A 12,058-nucleotide genomic window follows, 5' to 3' on the forward strand; every position below is an offset into this window, starting at 1 on the left:
GGGAAACAGTATTTGCACACGGAGAAACGAAACAAAATGGCTCCGGTTATACCAATAGGAGTAAACAAATAAAAAGTGAATTGTCGGTCGATAGGCGACCATAGTGAACTCTAAATACCTGATTATATAACTACGAGGTTATATTGAATATATTAGGCCAATAATGCATGTTATCAAATTTTGATCCCAACACCCACTGTGCAGAAGATTAGTGTGCTTGTACAACCTGCCTAACCTTAAACCTCATGCTCTTATAGAGTTGGGGCAATTACATTAAAAAATAATCTGCATTATATGTATCTCCATAATTTATGTAATCTCTTCCGCCTCACCCCCCTTTCTTTGTCTCTCTATGTCTCTCCTCTCTACCTATCGCTGCATCTCTGTGTGCCTACCCCTGCTCAACTCACTGTAACTCTCCTAGATTGACCGCAGTTTTCCTTTAATTTACTTCACTCTACTCTCCCTCTCTCTCACAACCTCACCTCTCAGTTCATACCACTCTCTATGCCTTCTGATGCGTCACTTCCTCTCTTCCCACTCTCTGTACCTCAACTCTCTCGCCCTCACCCACCTCTCCGCACCCCAGCTCTCTATTATCATCTCACCCTTTTGTAACTCTCCTTCATTCATATCCCCTTTCTTCAACTAATCTCTCTTTACTTTGCCTCTCCATTTCTCCTTCTCCCCACACCTAGTCTTTCTATGTCTCTATCAGCTCTACCTCTTCCTCACTACCTTCTACCTTGTTTGTGTCACTAACCTATGTCTCTCTCAACCCCACCTGTCTCACTTTATCTTTCTCGTGCTTTTTTTCTCTCTCTCACTACCCATCTTCTCAGTTTACGTCACCAATCTTTCAGTACCTCACCACCACGTCTCTCTCTTTCTCTCTTGTAACCTCTGTTCCCTCTACTACAATTCTCACACTATCATACTTCTTTCTCAATATCTCTCATTCCCCATCTCTACCTCCTTTTGTCTGTTGTTACCTCCTCTCTCTCTCATTTCTCTGTATACCACCTTCTCTGTCGCTATCCAACTGCTCTCTACTTTCTTTTTGTTCATTTGTTTACCTCACCTCTTGCTCTCAATTTCTGTCTCTACCTCTGTAGCAAATTTCTCTTTCCTGACTTACTCTGCTTCACTTCTTTCCGCTCTATGACTTGTCTCTTTCTACCCTTCCACCGTCTCTCTAGCTTTTCTACTCTCTTTACCTGGCTTATTCATAAGAGAACTGAACCTGCTGGCACCTGAGAAGAGCCTAGAAGACTGGACCTTCTCTTCCTCTTGTACCCAGTTCCAAATAGTGGACTCCAAGGGCCATAAGGCTGGCCTCCTGTTAAAGCTACTGGGACACACCAAGCTACAAGAGGCCTTTTCCTGAAACTGCCCAACTAACTAGTGGCAACTAAACCTGGACTGGACCCGTGTGAGAGCCTCTGCCAGCCTAAATGCTTCCCCTGATGTCCTGGCGGGACTTCAGAAGTGTACTCCTGTGATGGATTGGGACTTAAGGGACTAAAGTCAGAAGGTAAAAGCTTTGACCTGGACATACCTGGTTAGTTCCATCGCAGTCAGCCTTAGATTGTGCATAGGTGCTGTTGTACCATGCCTAATGGCTATTAATGGCCCTTTGAGCTTCTTGGTGCAATTTCTACTTAAAGCTTAAAAATTCTCATCCCTGCTTCCCTTTAGTGTTTTTTTTTATTTTGGTGTCATGTTGTTTATTAGAGCATTGGAATGTGGAGCACTCCATTGAAGACAGTGGAGTGCTCCGTGCTTCAACTGGCTGGTAAAGGTCGGCAAAACAACATTTCAATGTTTTCACTAAGAGCTCTGAGAGCCCGAGGGGATTTAAAACCCCTCGGGCTCCCAGAGGCCTTTGTTTTATTTGTTAGAACATTCTGCCCTCCAGTGGCAGAATGTTCTAATAGCCTTATAGACTTTCGGAGCTGGGCTATAATGGCTATTACAGTCCCGCTCCCTTGTAAATCACTGGAGCGGGCATTTAATAGCCGGTGTACCCATCTACCGCGGGCTATAAGGCTATATTAAAAGTTGCTTTGTTTTTATAACTCCTTTTGGATTTATTTATAATTTTGACTTTATTGCTGTTTTAGTACTGCATAAATGCTTTACACATTGCCTCTAAGCTAGGCATCCTTGCTCTGTGTCACAGCTACGAGGGGATTGATCTCAGGGCTATTTAGTGACAGTAGTGCACCCTGACAAAGATTGTGATTCTTACTTGAGGTGGGCACTTACCTTCCTCAAATAAAACACAATTTCTTACATTTGGTATTTAAAGGGCTTGAATGATTTGAAAATGGTTGACACATTAGTAAGTTCAAAGTTGTTCAGTACAGGGGTCCCAAGAATTTGTCTTGCCCAGGGCAAAAAGAACCCCTAAGGAAATGAAAAGTTCCAGACACATACCAACAATGTAAATAGATGCTGAGTGTAAGAAACCCCTGCATAGCAGAATATTGAATATTTGCTCTGCAATCTGTGGACTTATGATAGTTCTTGCTCGCCAGGCGCAAATTTCCACTTGCAACATGTGAGCAAATTATTAGTTTTGCACCCTATCCTCTGGAGTAAGACAACGCAGTTTGAACTCTTTGTACAATAGAAATAGCAAATATCGACACTGACAATATCGACATACAAAAATATCGAGGAAAGAATATACAAAATATTGAAAGGTATGTGCATATAGGGAGGTATCGCTTTTACTCTTCCCAACTCCACATCTACGTCCCTTGAATATATCTCTACCGCATAAGTACATGGATGTCGAGTTAGGTATAGAAAATCTAGACTACTTACCAGCTGATTTTTTTCTCTCGATATTTTGTCCTCGATATTGTTTCCCATCAATATTTGGCGGTCGATATCAGGGTTCACACCTCATTGTACTATTGTTTCTTGGCCTCTCTATAGAGAAACATATTTTAAGAACAAATTCAAAGGTTTCAGTGTGTGGCTCTCTCTTTCTGGGTTCTGCACCTTTGCAGAGAGAGTTTAACCAGATTTTGACTTGATCCCTGTGCCACATAACATTTGCATGTGTACTTGTTACTTGAATATGAATTTACCTTAAATATATGAAAAGACATGGGGCATATTTACAAGGAAGTGGCGGAGCGCTGCGTTATCCTCCTTGGCTTAATGCCGCGCTCTGCCTCTTCTGAAATGCAGGTCTGCACTGTATTTACAAGAATACGGTGCACCCTTGCGTTTACCCCTGTGCTGGCGCTAATTTAGCTGCCTAGGGCCAATGGAGGCACCCTTGCACCATAGTGCAAAGGTGCCTGTGGTAAAGGGAATGATTGTTCATGTACAGGAAGGTGACCCTTCCTGTACATGAACAATCTGAAATGGCGTTTTGAAACTTCTATGTGTGCTGCTTAATGCAGCCCACATAGAAGTTGGAAAGTGTAATTTTTTTTAATGATTGTTTACGTGCAGGAAGGGACACCTTCCTGTACATAAACAATCAATGGAGTTTTGCTCTTTCTATGTGTGCTGCACAACTCAGCACACATGGAAACAGCAAAAACGAGGAGAAATTAAACATTTCTCCTCATTGCGCCAGTGTAAGACCAGGTTTTTCTTGGCCTTAATTATGGCACTGTCCCATATTGACGCCACCCTTGTAAATATTGTATAGCGTCAAAAATAAATGGGTGTTGTGGTGGAATGCCCACCACAACACCCATTGCCCGCCCCTTTCACGCTAAGTATAGCGTGAAAGGGTGCCCTATTCACCAGATGCTGTTAGGCGATGTTAAGTGGCTTAACACTGCCTTGTGAATAAGGTGAAGCCCCTATTGTCACCACAATGTCAAGAATAGTGAGGTTGTGGTTGCGATAGGGGCTTGTAACTATGCCCCATGAGGTGTTTTAAAAAACAGCAACAAGTTGGTTAAATTAACCCCTTGCATGCTGATGACGGCCCCCAGCCGTCATGCACTACGGCGCTCGTGTGCTGATGACGGCTGGGGGCCGTCATAAACCCGCCCACTTGCGATTTTGCCGCACAGGCGCAGAATCGCGGCCGCATGGAAGGGGTTAAACGCAGAGGCCGGGAGAGTCCACAGAGTGTGTCTGAAGAAAATCTCTCAGTGTACAAAGTTTCAACCAACAATTTATACATCTCATGAGGTACAATAAAAGAGATTTTAAACTCTTGAAAAAGCATCTCAGTTGTAAATAAAAACTCTTGGTCATCAGATAAGGACACAGAGGGCTCGTGACCTTGGGGAGAGCTATTGTGGACCAGTGTGAATGTGTCCAGATGTCTAGTGTGGGGAGTGAGTGACCACATAAGTGTGGTGTGCATGTCGTGTCCTGATTGGCTGAGTGTTTTTATTTTAATTAATTTCTTTATTTTTTATTTTAAAAGTTTTATATAGCGCTAGCTTGACCCGTGGATATCAGAGCACTTTACATACACAAGAGAAAGACCATTGCATTACATAGCAGGACATAAGGAAGCATAAAGATATCAGCAAAAAATTATAATTAGGCATACAATGAAGGGGAGGAGAAAAACGCAGGTGGTTGAAACAGTCAAATAACCACTTATCCTTAATGGTCCGGTGAGAGGGGAGTCAGCCAGGTTATTGAAGTCTAGGTTTGTTGACTTGTTCTGTAAAGTATTTGTTGAGGAGAATGAGTTTCAGGTCCCTTTTGGAGCAGGAGAAGGAGGGGTTGCATCTGAGGTTTATAGGGAGTGCGTTTCAAATCCTGAGTACGTTACCAGAAAAGGATCAGCACTGAGTGGTTTTCCGTTTTAATTTCGGGGGGACGAGAAGAAGTGAGTTGGAGCTTCTCTGAGTTTTGGATTGTCCTGCTTTTGCCAGTTTGTTGTTTAGGTTGTGGGGGAATGTGAGTGAAGGTTTTGTGTGTGATGCATGCCAATTTTTAAATACATCTACCTTCCATGGGAAGCCAGTTGAGGGAGTTGAGGGTTGGTGTGATGTGTTCAAATCTTTTTAGACCAGTTATGAATCAAGCTGCCATGTGAAGGGCTGTCCTTAGTGGGGCTAGGTGAGCTTTTAGTGTCCCTGTTAGGATGGCATTCCCATAGTCCAGTTTAGAGAGGACTGGAGATTGCACTATTGTCTTGAGATCATCCTGGGGAATGAAAGGTTTAGTTTTCTTGAGGTGTTTTAGTGAGTAAAGCGCACCTTTTGCTGAGTTTTTGATGTGGTCTTTCATTGATAAGTTCTTGTCCAGGGTAATGCCTAGTGACTTTAACGAGTCGTATAGGACGAGGGAGCAGTTTAGGGCATCAAGATTCTTGAGCCAGTCTTGGATTTGTTGGTGGTTACTTTTCGGAATGAACAGTATTAATTCAGTCTTTTCCGAGTTCAGCTTTAAGTGGTTTGCGTTAAACCAAGCTTGGATCTTGGTTAGTGTGACATTGAGGTGTTGGATGTCACGGGGTGATTTTATTTTGTACTAGATTTGTGTGTCATCTGCATATATGTGGTATTTAACTCCTGCTTGTTTTAAAATGATTGTAAGGGGTTCCATGAAGGGATTGAAGAGGGATGGTGAGAGGATCGAGCTTTAGGGGACCCAAGTGCGACTCGTGTTGGCATAGCGAGACAGGAGTTGATTTTAATTTGTTGCGAACAGTGCTGAAGGAAGGAGGTGAACCATTTTAGTACTATGCCATTAATGCCAGAGCGCCTCTTCAAAATCTCAAGTAAATCCGTATGATTTATTATGTCGAATGCTGCTGATAGGTCAATAAAGATGAGGAGACAAGCTTCACCTTCAGCTAAGGCTCTGTGGATATCGTCTGAAATATTGAGCATAGCTGTTTCGGTGCTACAACCTTTCCTGAATCCCGATTGAAAGGTGTTGAGGAGGTTGAAATCATCAATATGTTTGTTAAGTTGTTGGAGAATGCACTTCTCCAATATTTTAGCTAGGAACTGGAGGATGGAGATAGGTCTGTGGTTGATGAGATCGTTAGGGTCGGCTCCTGGTTTCTTCAGTATGGCTGTGATTTGTCCTAGTTGAAGGGAATCTGGAGTTGATGATTTTTGTCCAAAATGGGCCAATGATGTGGTTGAGTTTTTTTACTACTGTGGATGGGAGGGGGTCCATAGTGTGGGAAGTAGGTATTAAGCTTGAAATTATATTGAAGAACTCGTTTTCCGACATGAGTTTGAAGTCCGACCAATTAGCATAATTTTTCAGTTTGAAGGGGACCTGGTTGTCCTTGGCATGATTTCGTTCTGTTTGGTCAAGGCTGATTAAAGGGGGGGTTGAGAGGGAAGGAAGGTTTGAGGTTTGGATGAAGCACTGTTCAATTTTTGTGAATTTATCTGTGGAGAAGCTGACAATTTCTTTGCATTGATCCTTGGTCGCTTTTATTTCGTGTGGGGATGTGCCGTTTGTTTGACTTTTAACAATGTTGAAGAGTTCTCTAGGTCTATTCTTCACCTGGTCTAGTTGGCTGCGGAAGAAAGAAGCCTTTTCTGTAAATATATGTTTTTTATATGCCAACCGAGCAGATTTAAGTTGCGTTAGGTGTAATGTCGTAGGGTTTAGTCTCCAAGTCCTTTCCGAATGTCTGAGTTGTCGTCTTTCGTTATTAAGATCCACGTTGAACCTAGATTTAGATTTGCTAGATCTCACATGTTTGAGGTTGAGTGGCGCTACTTGATCTAACACCTCCGTCATTGTTGAATTAAAGTGAGCTGTGAGGTCATCGGCCATCATTGTGGAAGGCTGGAGCTGTAGATGGGCATGAATCCTGGATTCAAGTTTGGTTATAGGGACTTCTTTGATGATCCTTGTCCAGTGCTTAGGTTTCTCATATCGTATTGGTTGGTACCTGACATGTGAGTCAATATTAAACAGTATTAGGTGGAAGTCAGACCAGTCAATGAGAGAAATCGTTCTCAAAGAGATCAGTTCATTTTTGGTGATGATTGCCTTTGATGTGTGTTGGTTCACTGCAGAGATGTTTGAAGTTGGTTATTTCAAGCAGGTTGGAGAGGTTCTGGACTGTGGTGTCTTCTGGGCTGTTCCATTGGATATTGAAGTCATCCAGGAATAAGCCTTTCGTGTCTGTTAGGGATAAACGTGTTATTAGGTCAGTTAGTTCTTCGGCGAAGAGGGACGCTCACCGGGAGGATGGTAGATGGTGTGAAATTTGATGGGCGTGGTCTCTCTGACTGTTATTTCAACACCCAGGTACCTCAAGACTTAGGTATTCTGTAGATTTTAATGTGGTAAGCTGTATTCCTTCTTTGTGAATGATAGCTAGCCCGCCACTTATTTTGATCGGTCTGTCGTGTCTGATGATGTTGTTTCCTGGAGGGGTGAGTAGGTCTTGAATGGGGGTAGAGTGGTCATTGAGCCTGGATTCTGTGAGGAATGCAATGTCTATTTCTTCAGGGAGTATAACTTCAGCAATGTCTGTAGCGTGTTGTAATGCTGGTCTACAGTTGAGGAGCATTCAAGATAGAGGGCAGGAAGCCTCAGTGTTTCTGTCTCCATGTGGCATCTAGCTTTGTGGTATTTTTTTGGGGGTAACACAGTAACACATGCCCCTGGTCATACAGGTTTTTTAGGGCCAGTTACCTCGGACCAGTTGTGGTGCAGCTGACTATCTGTGGCATCGATCAGGGTTTCCCTGTGAGCGCATTTTTCTTTGGCCTAAGCAAATCCCTGCCTGTGACTTGTCACTCGATAACCATGGGTTTGGGTCGCAGTGCCTGTGTAACCACGTGTTTCTGACTTGGGGTTTTTGTGGATGTCACCTTGGGTGAATCCAACAGCATTGATATGAGCGCATCAGAACTCTTACGAATAATGTAGCAGGCATTGATATTACTTTTACTGACACTTTATTTATTGTGCGTACAGATGTCATAGCTTGCACTGATTTTGTCTTTACTGGTTTTGACATTGTTCTGTGTATCTCAAACAGGGAGTGCATTGGCATAATCTTCACTGGTATTGGTATTGCCATGCATACATGGAATATGACATACATTGACATTGTTTCTACTGGTGTCGTAATTGTTGCACGGACATAGTTAATTGCCTTCATTGATGTTGCTTTGATAGGTATGGTCATTGCAGTGCAGGCATCGGTTATGGCATACGTTGACATTGCCTTTATTGGTATTGCCTTTGCCGGGAATGCACATATCACGGTACACATTGACATCGTACTCACCCATTCCAACATACTCATGGTTTACTCTCTCTCATTTCAGAATGTGAAGCTAGAAAAATCACCAGAGGTGCCTGTATCACAGTCTCCTGAACCTGGCATGGGGAAGAAGACAAGAGAGCCCCAACAAAAAGAAAGAAGTTTCAAGTTTCAAATTAAGAACATAGAAAAGGCAATCACAGTTAATGGAGCGTATGACACACCTGTAATCAGTGCCATCCAAAAATCAGAATACTTTCAAAATGCATTAAAGAAGTCGAAAAAAAAGGGGCTCCTCCTTCATGCCAGCAGCAAACTTCAAGCCATGGTAAAGTCCAACATGCCTTGCGCCTTGATGCCACAGGATGAGCTTGTGATAATCACATTCATTAAAGGGGAGCAACGGATGGAAGATGCTGTTTCAGGAAGTGACCTGAAGCTCTTCTATGTTGAACCCAAAGGTGAAACAGAGAATGGAGCCATTCGGATAATCCTGGAATGTGAGCCCCTGAGAAGTAAGAATGTGCGCTTAGCTGTATGTGGGCATCCTAACCAGGACCTCCGGGAGACGTTGACAGCTGATGGAAGGTTCATGCAAGAACATCTGCAGAATGCATTTGAACTTCGTCAGACAGATGGCCGTGGTGGCTTTGAATCCACCATCACCCTTGTACGTCATCTGAAGGAAGTGCCCTATAAAATGATAGTCACAAATGATCGCTCGCACACTGTTCCACAAGTGAACGGTGGACTTCCTGCAGAGGATTCAGTTGATCTAGAAAACGCCCTGGAGGAAGAGGTGGTAACAGAAGACAGTTCGAGCCGCAAGGTACAGGCATGCTCACTCTTCCAGTTTGGCTGTAATGGAATCTTATTGTTTGTATCAGTTTTGTATTGGGTGTTACTTTATTTGTATTGTATGTCTCGACATGCAATATTTGATTGGTTTCTCAACCTGGTGGATATGTAACAAGCTGCTGGTCTATGTACCCGTAATGAGGTCCCAAGGCTCCAGGATGACCAGGCCGCACAGAGATGCAAATGGCTGTGCCCCTTTAATTAGCAAAAGTATTCTCCACTACGTTTCCTGCCCACGTCTTTGTCAGTAACACCTGGAATGATATGGGAATTTTGATGTGAGTGAGCCAAAGGGTTTTCTGTTTCTTGTCATCCCTTTGACAGTAGTGCTGCTGTGCATATATGTAAAAAGAACAACTGATGGACAAAATGCAGAAATATTTCGTACATTCACCCCAGTACAGAGATCAGGGCCTACATGCATTGTTCTTTTGCTCAGCATGCCATTCCAGTTTGGACCCAGCCATATGCAAATCAGTCTTGACCCTGCACTCAATGGGAACAGTCCAGCCCGAACTGCCAGGCCAAGTCCTCCCTGGACTGGAAACAAGCATCTTAGGACCATTTTTGGGCTATCAGCCCTTATCAGCCAGAATAGCTTGACTCCAGTGGCATGGAGAGCTCGGGGCCCACATCTCGGCATACCAGTCCCACTCGGGGTGACAAATGCAAAAAGAACATTTGAAAGACAGAATGCAGAACAATGTCATACATCCACCCCATTACAGAGATCGGGGCCTAAATCCATCGTTTTTTTGCTCACCATGCCAATCCAGTTTGAACCCAGCCATATCCAAATCAGTCTTGACCCTGCGCCCAATGGGAACAGTCCAGCTCGAACTGCCAGGCCAGGTCCTACCTGGACTGGAAACAAGCATCCTAGGACAGGTTTCTGGCTATCAGCCCTCATCACCCAGGATAGCTTGACTCCAGTGGCATGGAGAGCACGGGATCCACGCCTGGGCAAACCCTTCCCACTCGAGGTGACAAAAGAACAATTGATGGACAGAATGCAGAACAATGTCATGCATTCACTCTAGTACAGAGATCTGGGCCTAAATCCATCGTTCTTTTGCTCACCATGCCATTCCAGTTTGGCCCAGGCATCATTTTTTTGCTCGCCATTCCAGTTTGGGCCCTAAGTTGGCAGGGTATGCCCTGACCCGATCTTAATTGCAGTGCGCTGTTTTACTGGTAACTAGTGCAGTTTCTTCATCAGGGGGTGATGTGGCACCTTCTTGACTGTTGGTACATCAATCTGGCTTCCAGGTTGTGTGCCAGTTGCAATCTTTTTATTAAGTATTCCAGAAGGCCGAAATAGAGGGGGTTTGCGTAGTCAATATGGGAGGTGACTAGTGAAAGAACAACCTAAATGAAAGCTTTGAAGCTGAGGAATCTTCTGATTTTCCTAATCTTCCAAAAGTGCTTCCTTTAGGACTTGAGGGTGGGAGCTATCAGAGGGAGAGACAGAGTTAATGTTAGTCAGCAGAGTAAAGAAGAGTTCCTTGCTGATTATAGGTAACTCAGTCAAGGTGTGGGGGTTCCTGGGCGTAGCCAATTGGTTACCAAGAAGGGGACTGGGAGGTATACTGGCTTTAATGGTGATAATTTTGTCAATAAAGAAAGAATAAGCACATCACAAAAAGGATTGAGTCGGGGTGATTTTTAGAGTTACTATGTCAGTGTTGGATAACTCAGAGACAATCGCAAATATGTCTTTAGATGTATTGGCTGAGTTCAGAATCTTACCAGAAAAGTAGGTAGCCTTAGTTTTTGGGACAGAATTTTTATATTGCTTGAGCTGGGCCTGAAAGATATCTTTTTTGTCTGAAGAGTAGTTTTTTCTCCAGTTATGTTTGGTGCAGCGCAAAGCTAGTTTTTTGAGTTTTAAATCTACAGAGAGGGAAATGAGGGCAGTAACAGTGCTGTTAATTGGCTAAAATCATTATTGTGATATGCAAGGGTGCCTGCGTTGAAGGGAATTATTGTTCATGCGCAGGAAGGTGCCCCTTCCTGCACATGAACAATCTCTTTTCGCGTTTTGAATACTTTTGTGTGTGCGGCTTAATGCAGCCCACATAGAAGTTAAAAAAATGTCTTTTTTAAAATGATTGTTTATGTGCAGAAAGGTGTCCTGTGGCGGTTGCTGTTTCTATGTGTGCTGTACAACAAGACACATGGAAACAGCAAAAACTAAGAGAAATTAAACATTTCTCCTTGTTATGCCAGGGTAAGACCAGGTTTTCCTTGGTCTTAATTTTGGCACTGCCCAATATTTACGCCACCGTTGTAAATATAATATTTGCAGCCTTAAAATTAATGGGTGTCGCGGCAGACCACCCGCCACAACACCCATTGCCAACCCCTTTTTATGCTAACTATAGCATGAAATGGTGGCTTATTCAAAAGGCGGCGTTAAGGCACGTAAAGTGGCTTTACGTCACCTTGTGAATAAGGTGAAGCCCCAATCGCCACCATTACGTCGAGGAAAGTGACGTTGAGGTGGGGAAAGGGGCTTGTAAATATGCCCCCAAAAGGAATTTGGCAAAACAGGAACAAGTTGGTTTAATTAAACGCAGCGGCCGGGAAAGAGTGGGGTCTGAAGAAAGTCTCTCAGTGTACAAAGTTTCGGCCGACAATTTATACATCTAATGAGGTACAATAAAAGTGATTTTAAATTCTTGGAAAAGCATCTGAGTCTTAAATAACAACTCTTGGTCATCAGATGGCTCTCGACCTTGGGGAGAGCTAGTGTGGGCCAGTATAAATGTGTCCAGATTTCTAGTGTGGGGAGTGTTTGATCATTACATGTGATGTGCATGTTGTGTCCTGATTGGCTGAGTTTTTCTATCTCCATGTGGCATCCAGCTCTGTGGCATTTTCTTGGGGGGTAACACATGCCTCTGGCCAAATGGGTATTTTTGGGGGCAAATTTCCTCGGACCTGTTGTGGTGTAGCTGACTATCTGTGGCATCGATCAGGGTTTCCCTGTGAGCGCATTTTTCTTTG

The 12,058-nt window shown here is 43.5% G+C and overlaps 1 protein-coding gene across 1 annotated transcript in view; it reads left to right on the top strand.

Moving 5' to 3' along the window:
* Positions 1-12,058, top strand: part of LOC144803687 (uncharacterized) — a 381,476-nt gene that overhangs the window by 152,634 nt on the left and 216,784 nt on the right. Inside the window, exon 8 of the mRNA XM_078671874.1 lies at positions 8,256-9,020. Within this exon, the coding sequence (XP_078528000.1) occupies positions 8,256-9,020 (765 nt within the window). The remainder of the gene's footprint in view (positions 1-8,255; positions 9,021-12,058) is intronic.

The sequence above is a fragment of the Lissotriton helveticus genome, chromosome 1_2, assembly GCF_964261635.1.
Source record: "Lissotriton helveticus chromosome 1_2, aLisHel1.1, whole genome shotgun sequence".
Lineage (NCBI taxonomy): Eukaryota > Metazoa > Chordata > Amphibia > Caudata > Salamandridae > Lissotriton > Lissotriton helveticus.